This window comes from Psittacula echo, assembly GCF_963264785.1.
Source record: "Psittacula echo genome assembly, chromosome: Z".
In the NCBI taxonomy this organism is placed as follows: Eukaryota; Metazoa; Chordata; class Aves; order Psittaciformes; family Psittacidae; genus Psittacula; species Psittacula echo.
The window spans coordinates 17,059,675-17,078,179 of record NC_137742.1 but is presented as its reverse complement, the minus strand read 5'-3'; the positions used below and the strand labels follow the sequence as shown (position 1 = coordinate 17,078,179).

Below are 18,505 nucleotides of genomic sequence, written 5' to 3'. Positions count from 1 at the left end.
AAGGCCAAGGAGAACCTCCATCTTTTACTGAATACTAGGGGAAACCTAGTGACCAAGGATGAGGAAAAGGATGACATACTTAATGTTGCCTTTGCCTCAGTCTTCAATAGTCACACCAGCCATCCTCAGGGTACTTAGCTCCCTGAGCTGTGTGGCAGAGATGAGGAGCTGATTGAAGTCTCTATAATTCAGGAGGAAATGGTTAGAGACCTCCTGCACTCAGGACTGGTGAGGCCACATCTCAAGTCCTGTGTTCAATTCTGGGCCTCTCACTACAAAAGAGACATGGAGGTGCTGGAGCGGGTCCAGAAAAGGGCAGCAAAGCTGGTGAAGGGTCTGGAGCACAAGTGTGATGAGGAACAGCTGAGGGACCTGGGGGTGTTCAGTCTGGAGAAAAGGAGGCAAAAGGGAGTTCTCACTCTCTACAGCTACTTGAAAGGAGGATGGAACCAGGAGGTGGCTGGTCTTTTCTTAACCAGTAACAAGCCGTAGGATAAGAGGTAACTGCCTCAAGCTGCAACAGGGGAGGTTTAGACTGGATATTAGGAAAAATTTCTTCACCAAGAGGGTGGTCAGGCACTGGAACAGGCTGCCCAGGGCAGTGGTGGAATTACCATCGCTGGAAGTCTTCAAAAACCATTTGGGTGAGGCCCTCAGTGCCATGGTTTAGTGATGGACTTGGCAGTCCTGGGTTAAAGGTGGCAGATTTACACCTGCTAGGTGTAAAGTAAAAGACTGAAATGAATGAAACCCAAGTCCTGTGCACTCTTCCCTTTTGTCTGTGTATCAGGTATCTCAATCTGTCTATAAGTATTAATTATATACTTCACCTTCTTCTTCCTAACCCATTTATGTCTCTGTACAGAGTGAAGTGTTGGTTCTCTTGTTTTCCAGAGGTTGAACACTCTGACGTTATAGCTTAAGAATCTTGGCTGAAATTTCTCAAGATAGGTATTCGTAGATTAGCCTTCTGCTTAGATTGTGACTTTTTTGAGTCAGAGATAAACTGTGATTACCAGCAACAATAATTCAGGGAAGATGTTACTGCACAGTAATGATTGGTTATTAAGAAGATGTAGAGGTGGGTTTTTTTGGTCTCTGAGTCATAATACCTTAAATTTAGGTCGTAATACCTAAAACTTAATTGTTTCAGTATTTGATGCAACCACAAATACAGACCAAGTAATTAGGAAGATGAAGTTTAGAAAATACAGATGAGGTTCGAAGAATTTGTGTGTGTTTGACTGGTTTGGGGGTTTTGTTAGGAGACAGAAGTGAAATTAAAGTGATGTATTTTGCTGCATAAAAAGGGGACACCTTTTCTAGTCCAAGCAACTAATTGAACCAAAGCACCAAAAAGCTCATTAGGTATTTCACGTGCCTCTTACTGGAAACTAGATTGTATTTTACTATCTTAGTTACATAAACTTATTGTATCTTCCAAAGACAGTTCAGTTTTTACCAACGACTTCATGCACATAGTACAGTTACAGTAAGTGCATTTTTCTCTGCCTGTAACTAGCTATAGTGCATATACAAGGTAACTAGATATAATGCATTGACATGCTAATGGCAAGATGCTTTTTATCTGAACATGTTAGAAGCAGCAAGCACAGCTGTAGAGCTGATAGGTGATCAAGATGTACAATGAATGTTCAAAGATGATTCAGCCATTGGAGAAGTTTAATGAATTCTTGATAACCTTGTTTTCTTTTTGGCAGAGCTGCTGTAGTTACTTACACTAGAACCTCTTTTCACTGAAGCTGTATATGAGAAAGAATCTCTAATTCAAGTGTTGTTAGAAGATAGTTTAAAATAATTGAACAGTAATAAGTTGCCAAAATGATAGGATATTCTGCATTAAGTTCTAAGAGAGTTTGAATAATAGACAATGTTGAATTTTCGATGGTTTTTTTCCACCTCTTAAAATTTTAAAGTATAGTATTTAAAGCCGAATGTTTTTCAGACAGCATATAACTTACATTGTAGAATTTCACTGCTGCCAGCTCTTTTTAGATAACAAAAGTGTAAATGTTCAGAGTAATATCACTTGTTCTGGAAAAAAAGACCCATCAAGAGCTATTAACTGTAATGATAACAGTCTTAACCTCTGAATCAGGAGTTTGCTGTTCTGCAGGTTGCTGGAGTGTGTACAGGAGAAAGTAGTTGTCTTTACTTTCCATGTTCTTGTACTTTTTCCCTGGGCATTCGTTATTGCCAAGAATAGTTTCTGGGATAAACAGCCCTTTGAATGAAGGAGACTTTTTGTTGTTGTCGTTGCTGCTGTTTTAATATACTCCTTGCTCCTTGAGAGAGAGTGTGTCCTTGGAAAAATGTTTTAATGTCGTGTTGATTTTTTTCGTATAAACAGTTTGTAAGTGACCTTCAGATACTTTTTGGCTGTAGGTTATAGTGAAGAAGTACAGTTCAGACACACAGCGTAATAGTGGTTGGTTTTTTAAAGATTCTTACAAATCACAGTACATGTATTTTTTTAAGTGCAGGAATGCATTTAGCAAAGTGTTGATGAGATGCAAAAATTAACATGACAAATAGTAATTATTAATCTTCTGCTCTTCAGTTGTCCTATCAACTGTTGTAGTTTTCTAAAAAGCTTTTAAAGATACTTCCTGATAGCCTAATAATGATTTTATGAATAATTTCTTTTTTCCACTTCTATTTTGGAAGGCCACATCTGTCCCAAATTTTTCGTACATGGGAGCACGGTTGTGTAACTATCTATCTCACCATCTAACCATTAGTCCACAAAGTGGGAACTTCCGACAGCTGTTACTTCAAAGGTCAGTATCAGTATGTAATTTTAAGCCTGTCACTTTCTCAGGTTACATGTCTTCTTACTTAGTAACTGTTAGCATCATGTGCAACAAGGTACATATATAAAATAGAAGTTTAGATTGAGGATTATTAAAGCACACGTACATACTGGGTATCAAAAACATATATTTTAAAATATTTCAATATTTTAAAATATGAGAAAGGGATTCCATTTGGAGTTCTGTTGGCTCTTTTAACCTGAGTATCTCAGACTGATCCCAAATTACAGGGTAAATTGGAAAGTTAGTCAACTGAAGTTTGAAAGTATAGTAAATGCACATGTATGTACTGTCCTTGTCCTTTGACCCTTGCCAAGACTGACTTCATTGTGGGGTTTGGTTTTTTTTTTCCCTTAATTACATTTCTGGCTGGAGTTGCTGTGTAAGGTTTATTCATTGATCAGCTAACTGACTTTGTCTGTGAAGTGGGTGCATAAAATCCAGAAGAATACATTTCTTCAGTTTTCAGTTTCTACAGAATTCCGAGGGCTTACAGTTTAATAATGACTAGATTTTGTAGTTGACAAAAAAGTTTTTAAATGGACTATTTCCTTTTAAATCTTACTGCATGACATTTGAAGCAGTACACTTTAATACTTAAGAATTCTTTAGAAATTAGCCTTTTTCTCTTGAAGGGCTTTTGGCTTTATAAACTTCAAGCTTGCTTCTTGTTTTAAAAAGTTTCACTTAGTGCACCTATGTTTAGGAACACAATCATGAAAAACTTCAACAGCAGTGCATTATGATGATCTTTTATCTGGAGTGTAACTTCTGGAGTGTCATGGTTGAAGACAGCAGGTAGCTAAAAATGATACAGCTGCTTGCTTACTCTCCCTGCCCCTCAGGAGGATGGAGGAGAGACCTGGAAAGAAAAGAGAATTTAATAAGAAAGAAATTGAAGGAAAAATAATAATAATGAAGCCAAGTAGTTGGCTTGCTGAAATGCAGTGCATGTTTCACATTCGTGGATAACCTGTCCAATAGCATCCATGGTGAAATCTGCCCCACAGTCATGAATCCATCTATATGTTGCATCTCTTCCTTGGTGGCCTGCATGAGCCCACTGGGTTAAAAATAATTCGCCCTTATGTTGCCAGTCCAAATCCACCTGAGCCACTTCAGTCTTAGCAGCCTGATCTACCTTTTGGCTGTTTTGATGTTCTTCAGTGGCCCAACTCTTGAATACTTGAGTATCTGTCTACATGGCATACTTTTACAACAGGTACTCTACCCAAGCAGCACTCATAACTATCTAGACTCGGGACCGATCTCTGGATGGTATTCTTAAGTAGTTTAACTCTGAGGACATTTAGGAGACACAGCAATAGGATCACGCTGGTTTGAACATCCCTAGAATATTCAAAATTCTTGAGCTATTGTAATTAGCATGAAGAAGAAGAGGAAGATGGAGGAAGGTATTTCCTCCAGAAGAAAGGGAAATGGAAGAACATATCTCCACAATGGATTGGCTCTCCGAGGGGAAAAGGTAAAAGGTGTCATTGCTAATAGATTCCGATAGATGGCTCCCGAAGTACGGAAATGAAGCAAGATTGAGTGAGTCTCACAAGCAGCAATTTTATCATGTCATAAGCCAGTGTTACAAAGTACAGCAAAATGGTAACCTTAACCCAGCCCCCAGAGTTGATAAATATCACAACAGGCAACATGTACAGCAAGTAAGGTGTTACCACAGCTCTGAGAACACACACAGCAACTCTGAGAGAAAATCAATCAATATTGTGATCAGTGACTGTTAAACTAATTTAATGAATGCTTATAGCAAATTTGTTTTAACACACTGAGGTCAGATCTGTTGTTAGCTCAATCCTTTGTGCACTGTGTTGGGCTCCCAAAGGACTGTCATGGTTTAACCTGACAGGTAGCTAAATGCCACACAGCCATTCACTCACTCCTCCAGTGTACTCACAAAACAACTATAGCATCAGTGTGCTATTAACATTATTCTCATACTGAAGCCAAACCACAGCACTGTACTGTACCCGCTACTAGAAAGAAAATCAATTCTATCTCAACTGAAACCAGGACATGAAGAAACGGAAAATACTTGCATTTTCCCTCTTCCCAAAATGAGCCTTTTTGCCTTCAAAATTATGACTTTTATCTTAGGATTTTTTTTTTTAAATATGTTTGTTACTTGAGGATGAAGGAAATAAGCTGTTAAGGTTAGGTTATCAGGTTTTTGGTGGCTTTTTTAAAGCCAACCCAATAGATAACATCCATTTTGGCACCCTGCTTTTGTTTTTATTACTAGTACGGATGTAATTGGGAAGGGAGATAAACAACCTAACAGTATAACCAGAGAGAGTTCCTCTTCTGTTTCTCAGCCCAAGTTTCTACTTTAAGCAGCTGAAATAGAAAATGTAGATTTTTCAGTTTCTTTAGTGTTTCTTAATTCACTACATAACCATAGAGGTACATTAGAAGTTGTCTGGCTTTCCTTTATCTCAAATACTTTTCAATTCTGTTTTTGAACTGCTGTGTAAGCTTGTATGTTTTTGGCACAGTTGTTGCGTACTAGAAAAATTACCTCTCAGCCATATTATCTTAATCTTCTGTATTTATATCTAGATTATAGAATCACAGAATGGTTTGGTTTGGAAGGAACCTTAAAGATGATCCAGTTCTAACCTCTCTGATACGGGCAGGGACACCTTCCACTAGACCAGGTTGCTCAAAGCCCCATCCGACCTGGCTTTGAACACTGCCAAGGATGGGTTAGCCACAACTTCTCTGGGCAACCTGTGCCAGGGCCTCACCACCCTCACAGTAGAGAACTTCTTCCTAATGTCTAATCTAAATCTACCCTGTTTCAGTTTAAAGCCATTCTCCCTTGTCCTATCACTATTTGCTCTTACAAAAAATCCCTCTCCAGATTTCTTGTCAGCCCCTTTAGGCACTGGAAGCTGCTCTAAGGTCTCCCTGGAGCTTTCTCTTCTCTAGACTGAACAATCCCAGCTCTTTCAGCCTGTCTTTATAGGGGAGCTGCTCCAGCCCTCTGATCACCTTCGTGGCCATCCTCTGGACTCACTCCAACAGCTCCACATCCTTCTTATGTCAGGGGCTCCAGAGCTGAACATAGTACTGCAGGTGGGGTCTCACCAGAGTGGAGTTGAGGGGGTGAATCACTTCCTTGACTTGCTGGTCACACTTTTCTTGATGCAGCCCAAGGTGTGATTGGCTTTCAGGACTGCTAGTACTCATTGCCAGCTGATAATCAGTTTTTCATCCACCAGTACCCCCAAGTCCTTTTCTTCAGGGCTGCTCTGAATGCACCCAGCCAATATCCACGTTTGGGATTGCCCCAGCCAAGTCCAGGAACTTGCACTTGGCCTTGTTGAACTTCATGAGGTTTGCGCTCGCCCACGTCTAAAGCATGTCAGGGTCCCTCTGGATGGCATCCCTCCCCTCCAGCATATCACCACACAGCTTAGTGTCATAAGCTAGGCATCACTGCCACTTAAAATGTTTAGATAAAGAATTTATCGAGTAAATGTAAAGGTATCTAAGACAATGTGGGCAACACCCTGAAAGGGGCAGTATGTCTTTCACTGAGTATCTGGTTTTGTGGTCATTTGGCTGCCTGCATTAAACTTCCTGGACCCATATTCGAATATGTAAACTGTAACTGTCTTCTAATTTTTCCATATTGTAATTTGCTCTATTTCATTTTGCTGTCTCCAATTTCAGCGCTTGAAAACATCATCATGTAATCATATGTATTAACCTGAAAAGAGACAAGTCCATGGTGTCTTTGTCAAGTGCTCTCATTTCTTTCACAAATTGTACTTGCCAACATTCAGCATGCAACAGTTTCAATGTAGTTCCTAAGTTCTTAGCATTCTGTTAAGTAAGGGTCATGTTAAATATGTTAGCGTCAGGACAAGCACATAACCATCGGAATGGTTATATGAGGTGCTTTATTAAGGCGCCGAGAACCAGGGGTACGCACCCAAATCTGGTTCTAACCCCGTCACATTGCGTTCGCAATTTATACGTTAGAAGTTTCGCAATAGGTATCGGGGATTGGTTCATCAGTCCTTTACGACATCAGCCTCTTCTGCTCTTGCGCAGCCCCTTCTGGTGGTCGTTGTGGTCGTCCTGATGAAGTAAGGATTCTTCCTCACTCTGTCCTTTTTTCACCTTCCTGTTCTTTGGACAAATCCCAACCATTATGTGGATACAGCATTCTCTTATCTTCACTTAGTTGCCCTTGGTATGTGGTTCTGGCTTAGTTAATTTTTGGTTGTGCTAAGTTGGAGTTTCTCAGTACATTCTTTTCTACATTCCCTTTAGTATACAAGGTTATATTTGTTTCTATACCTAAAGTCACCATTGTAGCGTTTAGTTATAAAGTAGCTAAGATACAAACCAACACAATTGCAGCAGTCAGTGTATGAAGCTTCTCTATTATTTATGATTTCTAAACACAATCACCTACTGGAACAGTATCTAAAATACAGAACAGCAAAGTTACGAAATTTTAACATATGTACAAAGGCTTTCTATTGATTTGCAAACTTTTCAAATATAATCACTGCTAGAATGGTTACAGAAAATTTCACCCTCCTCTAACAAATACATTGGGATGTTTACAGATGCATGATTTTGTTTTAATTTTTACAGGTGTCGAGCAGAGTATGAAAACAGGGATGAAGCCACCAGAGCAGATGAGACTACTCAAAAAGAGTTTCATGCCTTTGTGCTTTTCTTAGCTGAACTCTACCTTAATCTAGAGGTAAGAAGAAAGTTGCATGCGGTGTGGTTCTTTGTTGATTTTTTGTTGTGTTCAGGTAAACACTGCAAATGGCATATAATTTGAGGTGTTTTTTTCTAAAGGGAGACGGGAATAGATTAAAAGAACTTTAGAACAGTTTTGTTATAATGTGTGTCCAGAAAATAGGACAAGATCAGTGGAAGTTTATAAAGATTTTTTTAAAAGTGTAAGAAATCATAAAAAGAACCAACTACAACCACCTTTGGAATGCAGCTTTTGGTATGTTCTTTAGACTGGCAAAACCCCCAGATGAATACATTTCACCAACGCAGGAAATGTTACAACCTTGCAGAAGCGGATCAGGATAAATAACCCATGATTCAGTATCCAGTCACCAATAGGAGCTATTAACAAACCCTTGAGGAAAATGTGGAATTTTTTAAAATGAGCAATTTAAAATTTAGGACTTTAAAGACATACCTTCTGAAGGTTGAGCCTTTGTATTATGCTTTAAGCATGTAATCTTGTATTTAGATTGGGGGTTTTTTGCATCTGTAATATGTGCAAAAAAGTTTATGTACACTTAAAGCTTCTTTGACTCTTACACTTGTGAGTTCAGTAAGGTCACTGCCAAAGTGTACTTAAATATATTTTTAGCAGGATTATTTCAACAGTTTGATATAAGCAAACAATATAAAAATGTCCTGCTGGCATAAGGAAAGAACATAAATGTGTGAGTTTTCCAATTCTGTTTGTAAGTAGGCCTTGAAATCTGCTTTTCACTTGATGGAAGTAAATGGGAAAATTTGCAGAGGGCTTTGCGGGAGGAGGAGTTGTCCAGTTCTGTGGAACTTACGATCTATTTTTTCAACTGTTTTCTATACTCTCTTAAATACATAATGAGCACCTTCCAGAAGTAAGCCACTACAGCCGTAGAGAATACATATTGTAACATGGGAAAGAGCTTGGGGTTCTGGGATTTTGTGGACCATTTGCCAGGCATTTGGTAGCTTTTTTTAGCAATTTACTAGCAAACAAAATGCTAGGCATGCATTGTTATGTATACGTCAGAATTATAAGGTATTCTCAAAGTCTATGTTCTAAAACAGCTACAGTATGCGGCATGTTCTTCCAATTAAAGAGCTCAGCTATGTTGATCACGAACCAAATCATAACGGCATTCAAGAGAGGAAAATGTGACTAAATTGATTTCTAAAACTTAAGTCTTTTAAACTTGTTGTTGCAGATTAAAGGAACAAAGGGACAGGTAATGCGAGCAGAAATTCTTCAGGAAGGCCTTCGGGAATTACTAAATGCACTCTTGTCTAATCCTGTGGACAGTAATCTGATATGTGCAGTGAAACTGCTGAAGGTGAGACGGTAGTTTTAACAGAAAAAATGATCAAGTTTTTTAACCTTCCTGCCTTCGGAAGCAGTGGGGAAACTGCAAATGAGAAAATATTTATAAGGTTTTATGCATTACATGATTAGCAAAGGAAGCTATACTTGTTTGCTGGGTTTTTCTCGCTTAGTACCATTATGAAATTGAGCCAACAAAAAAGTAACGTAAGCTCTAAAAGTAAAATGAAAGGCTGTTCTTGTACATACAAGAGCAATGGAACTGAAGCCAGGAAGCAGAGGATTAAGCAGTCACTTCAGGTATCCTTTTGCTGTTTCTGGTGTGGAAGAAAACTGTAACCAATTTGAATGAATTGTGGGGGCCTATAAGGATGCTGGGAAGGGACTCTTCATTAGGGACTGTAGTGATAGGACAAGGGGTAGTGGGTTAAAACTTAAACAGGGGAAGTTTAGATGGGATATAAGGAGGAAGTTCTATATTGTAAGGGTGGTGAGGCACTGGAATGGGTTGCCCAAGGAAGCTGTGAATGCTCCATCCCTGGCAGTGTTCAAGGCCATATTGGACAGATCCTTGGGTGGCATGGTTTAGTGTGAGGTGTCCCTGCCCCTGGCAGTGGGGTTGGAACTAGATGATCTTAAGGTCCTTTCCAACCTATGATTCTGTGATTCTGTGTTCTCTGTTCTGAAGGACACGTCTGCCACTTTTTGTGGCAGAAGGTTCTTGATACCAGTTATTTCATCCTGTATTGTCTGTATCATTGCTACTGCACAAATGAATATATTCCTTTTTCATGATGAAAACAAACCTCTTTGCTTGTAAATTTTTCCTTAAAAAAAAATGGTAGCCTCTATGCAGGGAAAAACTTTTCTCTTTGCCATGGTTATGTTCATAGCTGGGAAAAGACTTTTACAGGAAAGCAATTTAAAAGCTAAACAGTATTTTTTTGGACTTTAGTTTTTTTGGGGGGAAAAGAGGGTAGAGGAAGGGCGGTTGGTTGTTTAGTTGCTTTTTCCTCATTCTTCCCTCTTCTTCCCACTCCACTATTTTTCAGACTCTTCTATCTTGAAATTCAGGCAGCTTCTTTTGATATGGTGAATAGGGAAGAGAGGTTTTACATCTTTCAGTTTAAACTTTACATTTGAAGTTTGGATGTTTAAACAGGTTGCTTCAAAGCAAAAATGTGAGGTTGTATTCAATGAGCACAGTCCCTCCCATGGTCAATCCTTATGTTGGCAGTGCTTCCCTGAGGCAAGGCCCATTGAAGGACTTTCCAAAAAGGCAGTACACAAATTGTGAGGCTTTCCAGTGCTGCTGTTTTTTTAATAATCGTTCTCAAAAGAAGGTGGAGATCTTGCTATTTCTGTGTATATTCTTGGAATATTTACTTGACTTCACAACATCCATTCAAAAATAAAAGACAGCAATCTAAATTATTTTATGACATGGTACTAATCTACAAAGTGTTACAGAACACAGGTTTTTTGGGTTTTTTTGATGCATGTGTTTTCTAGTGTCTTACAGTAGCTACAAATGTTAGAGTATATGTGTAGCTAGATTGGGCTACTTCACGAAACAGAATCACACAGAATCACAGAATTGTTAGGGTTGGAAGTGGTCGCTGAAGATCACCTAGTCCAACCCCTTGGCTTCACTATTGAAGCAGTAGATGTCTCCTGTTTTCCATTTAATATAGTGATAGATACAGGTGTTTTACTTGTTTGCTCTGCAGTATGTTTATTTGTAATTAAAACTCCTTGGTACTATTATCTTGGTACTATTATCTAATTGCCTAGGATCAGGGTAGGACTGCAGTAGAAAATTGAAAATACCAAACAAATGCTGACCAAGATGCTTGCTTTTATCTTTGCATTTTATTCCTTTGTATCATCAGGTGCCATTCCAGGCATTTTGAAAAGTGTAATATTTATGCTGAGTAGATGAGGAATTGCTGTTAATTTTGATCATAGAGGCGAACTATTTTTCTTGTGATTAAATTCCTACTGTGCAATTACTGGGCAGTGAAGTACCTATTTTTAACAGAAAAGGCTTTCATCCACAGCAGTTGTAGACTATCTGCTGCTAAAACTCTCTCAGCAGCAGCTTCAGCCTCACAGGTTTTATGGATTAAAATTGAGGCTGGCTTAATTAGATAATTCTTGGCTCCTCATGTATACCCAGATGAAATCGTGTGGCATGTGTGATGCTAGCCAAGTTTACTGAGGTGTTTCTAAATTGTTTATTAAACTCTTCATTAGTCTCAGGCAACCTAGTGGCATTATCTGCAAAAATAAGGTCTCCTTTTTTTATAGCATATACTTACGTAAGATCTGACAAATGTCATTGAAGAGTTGTTTCAAATCATATTTCAAGACTGAAAGGAGAGAAGTGGTTGTGAACTTCTTGGTGACATAAACATTGGACATAGAGCTACCATACTGCCTGTAATCTAAAATAAACTATTTACAAGGTCTGTTAATCTCTTTAGCAAAAAGGTATTGGGAATTGGGAATGTCAGTCCTCAAGCAGTCACGCAGTACATCTAAATGTTATGAATTGTTACAGAACCTGTTCTGTTGACAGTTTATTAATGTTTTATAATTAAGAAACAAAAAAACCCCAAACTAATCCAATGTCTTTAGTTGACAGGCTCAGTTTTAGAAGATGCCTGGAAAGAAAAAGGAAAAAGTGATATGGAGGATATTATTCAGAGAATTGAAAATGTTGTGTTGGATGCAAACTGTAGCAGGTGAGAAGATAAATTTATGTGCAGTGGGGTTTCCTTATATTAAACAGAACACCTTAAAAATGTTCAAGAATAATGAACAACACATCCAAAACATTTTAAAAACTTCTATTTATAAGAAGGAAGGGGATGTTTGGGTCACTTCCTATGTATAGAATCAGATATTTCTTAATTGAGGGGCTTGGGGAGGTTTTTTTTTTTAAAAAAAGTTTTGTATTTTATGTTTTGATAGGTATGTGTGTCCACAGTAATTTTTTTTAATTTTTTTTTTTTTTAAATCTTTTAGATCTTGAAATCTTTCCTAAGTGCTTTAGTTTCTAAGAGCAAGTATATATATATAAGTAGACAACTGTGGCGATATCTCATAGTTTATACTTTTAAATATTATTTTAGGGTTTATTATTAGGGTTATATAAATATATACAAATAAGTATAAATGTAAAGGCAAAGTGAAACTTGGTTTTGTGTTGTTTTTCTGGAGAGTATGGTCTTACTGCAGTCTGGAGAAAAATGAGTGGTATCGGCTGCGTGAATGAGGTGATCTGATTCTGTTGTACTTCATCCTCAGCTTCTTGCAAACTCACTAAAAACCTATAGATGGTCCAGGCACTGTGACCTGATCTCTTGCCATATGGAGGGAGGCGAACAGGTAGCTTATAGCATCTGTGGGTTGTAATTGAGCTGTCCCCAGGGAGGATGAGGAAGATTTTGCTTCAGGAACCTGAGAAAATTGATAGCACAAGCAAAGGCTTCAAAGACACAGAAGCACAAACTTACTTTAATAGAGAAAACAAGTGAAGATTTTATTTATTCCTTAATGAGAGTCTTCTCCATGAACTTGCTTAAAAGAAAAAAGCAGTTTCTCTTATTTTAGGGGTGAAATGACTCGTGATATCTAATGTATTCGAGACATTACTTCTCACTGTTGACTGCAGAATTACAGTGTGATTAAAAGGGCTGAAGTTAGGAGAACAAATTAGATTATTAAATAAAATTTGAAGATCATCTGCCTGTTTTTCCCAGTGCAATCCATTTATCAGAAAAACTTGTGCTGCAGGTTTGGTATCTTGATAAAAACTATAGCAATTTTTGTATCATATGGGCCTCTTACTTCACCACAGAGGAAGTGGAGAGGGTGAGTATCTTATATTTGATACATAAAGCGTCTAGACTTATGGGGGGAAAAAAATTAACTCAAAGTTATCTGTTGACTAGACCAGGTTTTGTCCTTTTTAGAGCTTTTGGGAGGGGATTTAACGGTAGTATTTGCAAGATATGAGAAGCTTAATTTCATGCTTAGCACAAAACATTCTAACTTATGGAGTGCTGCTTTTTTTATTTCAGAGATGTGAAACATATGCTTCTGAAACTAGTAGAATTACGATCAAGTAACTGGGGTAGAGTTCATGGATCTTCTGCACATACAGAAGCTACCCCTGAAAATGACCCTAACTATTTTATGGTAAGAACATACAGACACTTCAGTTCCTTAATTGTGAATTTAATTTGATTCATAGACTGTCACATTGTTAAAAACTACAAACAGCTGTCTCTCTGAATACGTATAACTTTCTGTGTAACTTTATTCTTAGAATGAGCCAACATTTTACACTTCGGAGGGTGTTCCTTTCACTGCAGCAGACCCAGGTATGTCAACAGCTTAGCATACCTTTCTTCTCAATCTTTGAAGAGTTGTAATCAACTTTGTCCTGTTGAAGTACATAAAAAGTTGTTCTTCAAATTTCTGAAATCCATGCAAATTAAAAGACAAAATTATGTCTGAATTTCTGATTCGTGTAACCCATGCCTTATCCTGCATTAAAGGAAAATAAATATTTAAAATGGAAAGCATGTATTTGAGTTCATGTCACTCAGAAGAATTTGTGCCATAGTTCTCAGAACTTGATCCCTCCGGAAAGCCAGAAATCTTCAAGTCAATTTTTGTTTGTTGTTAGTAGCAAAAGGGTTTGTTTCTTCCTTGGTTTCCTTGTTCTCTGTAATCTGAGCACAGTGTGGCATGAAATCTTTTGCAGCAGACATCTGTGCTGGGAAGTTAGGTATCATTCTTGAAGGTTGGTTCATGTCCTGAGAAACACAGTAGCAGGAGTTTTTTTTCTATAAAACGTTCCATACCATTTATGGTTTCATTGAAAAGGTTATTTTCCAACCATACAGTTGTATGGTAATTTAGAGGACTAGTTTTATATATTATTCAATCTCATTTTTGCTTTGCCAGATTATCAAGAAAAATACCAAGAGCTGCTTGAAAGAGAGGACTTTTTTCCAGAATATGAAGAAAATGGAACATATCTGCCAGGACCTGGAGATCCGTATGTTTTCTTTTTGAGTGATAATTTTCTTTTTTTTTTTAATACCAGTTCTTTTTACTGCAGACTCAGAAATCCAGTCCTGCCAAAACCAAAACTAAATAATTATTAGTTGGCTCTACAGTGGAGGTTAGCTGTTTTGTAATCACACAAGTTTGAAACATTTTATATTTATCCAAATGAGCGGGGTAATTAGAATTCAGATATTCATGTACATGTACAAACAAACTCTTTCCTGCATTATAAATAAATAAGTAAATTTGCAAGCAAAATGAAGCAGCAGACTTTCAAGTGTTGGTAGTGAGACAAACTGAATTCACTTGAGTGATGTGCATATACATCCCAGCTAGAGATGATTACAAAATTTTCAGTCTCTCAACGTTTGTTACGTTTCTTTCCTTAGGATAAGTCGTATTCCTTCAATGGTTATTCAGTATTCCTTTGGAATTAAGGTTTCATATATCAACAAAAAGGAATGTGGGTTTTTATATAAATGGATTCTTTGATTAGTGTGCTACCAAGGCAGTGGATGCAGTATTTGAACTAGGATGCTGAGCAACCAAAAGATATGCTAATATGATGCTAATTATGGTTTCTTGCTAATAGATCAGTACAGATGCATTATTAAATTTTATGAAGCTTGGTTAATATTATTGCACTTACTGTCATCTTGGGAACTATTTCTGGTTTTAAACTGTGGACAGTGTAAGATGATCCAAAATGGTGACAAGCACTGTCGCTATTTGTACCATACCCATGCTGCTTTGAGGTTTCTATTTATTTGTTTTCTTAGTTACCCATGTTTTTTTCCTTTTCAGCCCCTTTAGGAAAATGTCATAGTTAACAGCTGTGTACAGAGCTGTGTTTTATTTTTGACATCTACATAAATGTTTCTGAAAAGCTGTACTTAACATCTTTGGTGATGTAATTTTTTAATTTTTTTTCAGGTATTTTGATGACATTGATGATGAGATGGATCCAGAAATTGAAGAGGCATATGAAAAATTCTGTCTAGAATCAGAGCATACGAAAAAATAGTGAGATGTTACAAATTAATGTTAGTTTATTAAGCCACTTTATGGTTAGAATTCATGGGGATAAAAACATTTGTACCAAAACAGGGAGCTTGAGTTTCTCCAAGTACTAAAGTTACACAATTTTCATTAACAGAAACTGCCAAAAATTGTAAACTCATGCCCTGTATCTTAAAATGTTGTGTATATAATCATAGTTTATTTTATGTACAGGTATATGAACAATGTTTTGGCTGCAATAAAAATTATTTTAAAATTATCATAACTGAAATTACAATCTAGTGGGGAATTATTCCATAAAATTTCACTTGAGAAAAAGGGGAAGAATAACTTGATCTGAATTTAACTGCTTTCTTGCTTGTTGCAGTATACATTGGGATTTACTCAACCTTTTTAAAGATACCCAATTTTTTTTTTTTTTCCCCCCTAAAAAAGCATGATCAAAAACAGTTGGGTCTTGGGTTTGGTTTGTTTTTTTGGTTTTGTGGGGGTTTTTTTAGGGGGGGTGTTTGGGGAGTTATTTTATTTTTTCCCCTGTAGATTACAGCCATGAGAAGTGATTTATGTAGGTTTTGTTTTGTGGGAAATTTTGTTTTGTTTATTACCCTTTTTTTTTCCCAAAACCTGTACGGATGAGGTCCAGATGTTTTTGGCTTGGTTTTTTTTTTTTTTTTTTCTCCCCTGGTACAAACACATTCTATGTTGATAGGTGAGGAAGCAAGCAGTATTTTGGAAGTTGGGTGCTTTCAAGGTCTTTGGTTTAGATAAGCTTATTTTCAACTTCTACAAGCAAAAACTAGCCTTTAATTTGCGGTGTTACTCAAGAGCATACAAATGTAGTTATGTTTTAACCCATGCTTCTCAAGAGTTTGTGCAGTGCTCAATATAGAGTTTTGGTTTTCTTTTCAATGTATCTAACATGTCTGACCTAGTAACTCTTCTAACTTACTTTATTCTTCTAATTTTATGTAGTTTAATTTTGTAGTTGGAGTAAATTCATGTATTTCATTAATGTCAACATTCTGAAGCCAACTGCTCTTCTTTTGACCCCATATAATCATGTTACCTTTCCTAGGATACTCTGTTATTGTTGTTGCCAAACTCAGTTGTACTGTTTCCTGTTATCTGTTACCGGTTAGATTGAGTAGAATCCCTTACCAAAAAAAAAAAAATTTAAAAAAAAAAAAAAATCAAAAAAAAAAATCCCAAAAGTTAACAACTATGAAGAACACATGTTGTAAATATGCATGTAAATAATTCTGGTAATATTTCACTGTTACTTGTTTGATTAAATAACTTGTGCATCTGCTAAGAGTGAGCACTGACTCTTTCTGTTCATTTAACATACTTATTTAGGTTGAGGTTTTGGAAAATAAAACTTAACCAGCTTTGTTTCCTCTGGTATAGTTTCACTACGTTTTTTGCTTAAAAATAAAAAGGTATTTTTTTGTCCTTTTTCTAACTCCCCTTTACCTAATACTCCTATTTTTCTTTAGACAGTTGCAGGGAGTATTACCTTTTAATACTCATTGGAAAAATAAAATTTATCAAAGAGCAGTATGGTCATAAGAGCTATGTTAGCATTTCAGAGACTCTAGAAACAAAATCCAGAATCTAGAAAAGTGAAAATGAAATTAGATTCTTTTCACACACACATTCTCAAATGTTTAGCATTCTTTTCATATGAAAATTTGAATCCAAATACAGGCCCGATTTCCACTGACTTTACAGGCAGATGTCTTGTGGAAAACATACTTACTCAAACCTTGAAGTCCCAAGAAACAAGTATTCATATATCCATTATAGTAAACTAATAGTGTCTTCAAGGGACTCCACTCTGTGTTTTAGTTTTGTATCTTTTGCAGTGTCTTTTTGTCTGTAATGCAGCTGTGGGACTCCAGTTGTATACCATGTCAGCTTGTGGAGACAGTGTGTCTTACCTGTAGGTAAGAAATAGGGCAAGTCATCCTGTACAAAAATGTTGGGGACTAGGAATTGGAAGGATGAAGCAATTTGGTTCAAAATTTGCAACATAAGATTTGCCTTCCACCAGCAGTGCTGACTGGTGACATAAAGTGACGCTTCTGTTCAAAGTACTAGTGATGATGATGGTCTCTGCACGTAGGAAGCTTTGTAAGAGTTTTTAAGGCCATACTGCAGAAAAATTTGGTTTTAACTCTGCCTTACTGCTTAAGGAAGACAGGATAATCTTGGCCTTAAACACTTGACAACCCTATTTGTCTTAAGCCTCACAGGAGTCTAACACAAATTACTGATGGCGGAATGAGATGTGAGAGAGTAAAGCCAGCAGCAGGTTTTGCATCATCATAATCACCATTTCCTGCTTGTCTACCTGCTTTTAACTGCCAGTAGTTCTGTGCATGTCAGAGATGAGTCTTGAAAGGTTTAAAGATGATCTCACCTGAATTTTCAAGTGCACTGTGTATGTTTCTCATCTGCAAGTTTCTGAACAATACCTTGCAGATAAATAACACTTAAAAAGATTTCTTTCCTTTATGACATAATGGTAAACCAGTGAAGGTGCAGAAGCATGGAAAGCAAACTTTGGGAGAGAAGTGAAGCAAACTTCTTTAGTACTGGTTCTGAAAAGAAACAGACTTTGCCTCCAAAGTCAAGCACATGACCAAGCAACAGTATTTGCCATTCCAGACAAATTATTTGTGATTTAACAAAAATGTTTAGTTTTTGAAAATCACACACTGCTTGAAGTAATTTCAAACTTGCTGCTTTTCATGTGGTTTGCTTTTGAGCGAGAGTTACATACTTAGATATTGAGTCAACTTTTTCTTCGTAGTTTCAAATCTGCTAATCTTTTGGGTTTTGGGTTTGGGCTTGGTTTTGATTTGGTTTTGGGTTTGTTTTTTTGTTTGGGGGTTTTTGGTTTTGGGTTTGTTTTTTTTTTTTTAGGAAAACAGGTGGTCACTGGGTTTTTGAATGTTGGGTTCAGTAATTGTAGCACTACAGAAACAAGCAAGATTAGCTTGTACTAGCTCTTGTACAGTAGCTGGTGTCCTGCATGGGGAGGAAGGAATGTGTTGATGCTGGTGCTGCTGTGCTCCAGGTAGCCCTGCTCTGTCAGAGCACTTGCAGAACAAGGTCCATCTTAAAGCACAGGTACAGGTCCCAGCAGAAAAGGACCCGGGGATGCTGACTGAGCGAGCTGAACATGATCCAGCTTGTACCCAGGCAGCCAAGGTCAACAGCATCCTGGCCTGTATCAGCAATGGTGTGGCAGCAGGGCCAGGGCAGTGATCATCCCCTTGCACTGGGCACTGGTGAGGCTGCACCTCGAATCCTGTCTGGGCCCCCCACTACAAGAGAGACACTGAGGTGCTGGAGCGGGTCCAGAGAAGGGCAACGGAGCTGGTGAAGGGCCTGGAGCACAAGTGTGATGGGGAACGGCTGAGGGAGAGAAGGCTCGGAGGGGGGGACCTTATGGTGCTCTACAACT

At 37.6% G+C, this 18,505-nt stretch overlaps 1 protein-coding gene across 4 annotated transcripts in view; it reads left to right on the top strand.

Moving 5' to 3' along the window:
- The window catches only part of PAIP1 (poly(A) binding protein interacting protein 1), a 29,313-nt gene extending 12,902 nt beyond the window's left edge, over positions 1 to 16,411 (top strand). For 3 of the 4 annotated variants that reach the window (XM_080638140.1, XM_080638141.1, XM_080638138.1), the window contains 7 exons: positions 2,689 to 2,801; positions 7,479 to 7,590; positions 8,816 to 8,941; positions 11,569 to 11,675; positions 13,017 to 13,134; positions 13,265 to 13,319; positions 13,909 to 14,244. In XM_080638140.1, the coding sequence (XP_080494266.1) occupies positions 2,689 to 2,801; positions 7,479 to 7,590; positions 8,816 to 8,941; positions 11,569 to 11,675; positions 13,017 to 13,134; positions 13,265 to 13,319; positions 13,909 to 14,111 (834 nt within the window). In that variant the 3' untranslated portion in view covers positions 14,112 to 14,244. Of the gene's footprint in view, positions 1 to 2,688; positions 2,802 to 7,478; positions 7,591 to 8,815; positions 8,942 to 11,568; positions 11,676 to 13,016; positions 13,135 to 13,264; positions 13,320 to 13,908; positions 14,245 to 14,946 lie in introns of those variants that run through there. The other variant, XM_080638139.1, reaches the window with a different exon arrangement.
- Positions 16,412 to 18,505: the final 2,094 nt, after the last annotated feature.